The sequence below is a fragment of the Mesitornis unicolor genome, unplaced genomic scaffold (assembly GCF_000695765.1).
Source record: "Mesitornis unicolor isolate BGI_N332 unplaced genomic scaffold, ASM69576v1 scaffold755, whole genome shotgun sequence".
NCBI lineage: Eukaryota > Metazoa > Chordata > Aves > Mesitornithiformes > Mesitornithidae > Mesitornis > Mesitornis unicolor.
The window spans coordinates 2,217-4,599 of NW_010187270.1; the positions used below are offsets into that span (position 1 = coordinate 2,217).

The following is a 2,383-nucleotide window of genomic DNA, read 5'->3' on the forward strand; positions in this document are numbered from 1 at the left end:
GACAAACGCCCGCCCGTTCGCACCAACCCGTCCCTCCCCGCGGCGAGCAGAGCACCGGAAGTGTGCTGCTGGGCGAGGCCCCTTGGGCCGCTCTAGGCTGCGTTTCGGTGGTTCCGGCGGGGCGACATGGAGGAGCGACGGTACCGCTCGGCCTCCGGGGCCCCCATCGTGCTGTGGCGCCGCCAGCACAGCGCCTCCTGCCGGGAGCTGGCGGTACGCTGCCCCCGCCTGCAGCTTCGCTCGCTTAGTGCTGTCACCTCCGCCCTCTGGCTGGCGGCCTACGGGCTCTTCGTGCTCAGCAAGGTACCCACCGCCCCCGGGCTCCGGGGCTGGTTCGCCGGCCTCGCCCCTTTCCGCCTCCCCTGACGCCTCTCCGCGGCTCAAACGCCGAGGGGTGATCCGGGGGCCCGGCCCTGAGCCGGCTGCGCCCCTGAGCCCATGTCCCGCCGAAATCCTGGAGCTACTCCTGGGGCATGGACAACGCGGGCCGAGGAAGGTGTCCAGAGATGGGGAAAGGTGGTCTCTGCGTATCCTGGGGCTCTTACGTGCACCGGGAGGCGCCGAGGCGGTAGATCGTGATGAGTATGTGGTGAAAAGGAAAGCTGGGCTAGTCAGCGTCTGGGGGCCTGCAGGCTGCAGCCTGGATGCTCTCGGAGGCTTCTGGGATGCCTCCATTGGTTTGCAGCCTCTTGCCAGATAGGGCCGATGTACGTACGGGTGTTGAGTGATGCCCAGCACATTCTTGTGAGTCTAAATAACAGATGTTTACTTCGAGAGATGAGTTGCGGGAATCTGGAATAAAGGATATATTGAAGAAGGTGAGTGATTGTTAATCCCCAAAGGGATGTTCCTGAGTGACTCAGAGAGCACCGCACCCTTAATGTCATCTGCTTGCTCGTGTTTCAAAGCTGAGGCAGGAAGACCTTGGCAGTACAGATTTCAAAAACTCCAGATAAATCCAGAAGTATTAGTAGATCTCTGATCTGTGACCCACACCTGCAGGGAAGGACCAGCTTCTAGACCCAGGCCAGTTATCTCCAGATTAAAGTCAATAGCTTGACTGCAGAAGCCGGTCACTGTGACCAGCGTGATGACTGTTGCACTTCAATTTTTCTGATAATCTTTCCCAAGGAATAAAGACAGAGACTGTGATGTGAGTCAGTTGGCAGATTTCCAGTACGAAAAGATGGTTCATGTTCCCCTAGCTGGAAGGAAAGCTGTGTTCCAGTTTTATTCGTTACAGAAACATACACCCCAGACGGTGGTTACCACCCACTGTCTTCCTGCTTGGTTTTACCCATGCTCATGTAGCTTGTACATAAGTGACTGCAATCCTTCCTTTCTGCCACAAACCAGATCTGAAAGTCTCTTTCTGTGTGGATTTCAGTGTCTGTAGTTCCTGACAGTTCGGATTTTTTCCATAATAAGCTTTTGAAGAAGTCCTATATGCTCTCTGTTTGATTGTGGCCACGGCTCCTTTACCTCACATTGATGGTACAAGCCCAGCTTGAATGGTAGGGCCATGCAGTTCTGGTCCTTTAGAAGTGTCAGTTATAACAGTGATTCATGGGTATGCAGCCTAGAGCTTTCTAAAAACATGTCCTAGAAATAGGTTGCAGGTTGCGGACCTTTGGATTTATTACCAGATCTTCAGATTACTTACTGTTGACTCTAGTTTCGTCAGTTATATACTATTTTATGTAACAGCAATCCCAACGCTGCAGCATGCAAAGGACATTCGTCCTCAGACAAGGCACAGGAGAAAACAAATGTTCTCTAGGCTGGTATTTAAGGCAGGAAGAGAAACCAGGTTTGAACAAATTTAGACTTGCGGTTTGTAAGAAGAAAACCACTAGGCCAGTGTTTTTTCCTAAAAGATTTTTCTTTCCCTCTGAAACTCCACCCTCAGTTGTAGTAAACGTTTCGCAACACTTCTCTGTCAGTGACATCATCTTCATAGACACACGTATAATGTGCTGTCATTGATGTAACTAGCTGGTTTTGGTTGAGGTTTCTGCACTAAATTTACAAGGGAGTAGAATTTTCTTGCAGTTTTCAGTTTCAGCTCCGAGTTCTTTCAGACCATACTGTGAAGACTGATTTAAATCTCATTACACATGTATCAGCCAGCCAGGTGAATAAAAGAACTCCACCTAAGTAAAATGGCCTTGTAACTGTAGCTTTAATTTTATAATTCCCTGAGCAGTATTACTTTGTCTAAAGCCACGTTCAGTTAACTGTGAGACCAGAGCTCTGTCTTTGCTTGGCTTATGTTACAGAACAGCATGGTGCTTTCTGCTGCTATCTTCATCACACCAACTGGCCTGATCATATACCTGCACTTCGTGAAAATTGACCAGGAATCCCTGTTGGTCATCGGCTC

At 50.4% G+C, this 2,383-nt stretch overlaps 1 protein-coding gene across 1 annotated transcript in view; it reads left to right on the forward strand.

Moving 5' to 3' along the window:
* The first annotated feature begins 126 nt into the window (after positions 1–126).
* The window catches only part of PIGH (phosphatidylinositol glycan anchor biosynthesis, class H), a 5,384-nt gene continuing 3,127 nt past the window's right edge, over positions 127–2,383 (forward strand). The window contains exons 1-2 of the mRNA XM_010185368.1: positions 127–303; positions 2,280–2,383. The exon at positions 2,280–2,383 is cut by the window's right edge and continues 88 nt beyond it. Of these exons, the coding sequence (XP_010183670.1) occupies positions 127–303; positions 2,280–2,383 (281 nt within the window). The remainder of the gene's footprint in view (positions 304–2,279) is intronic.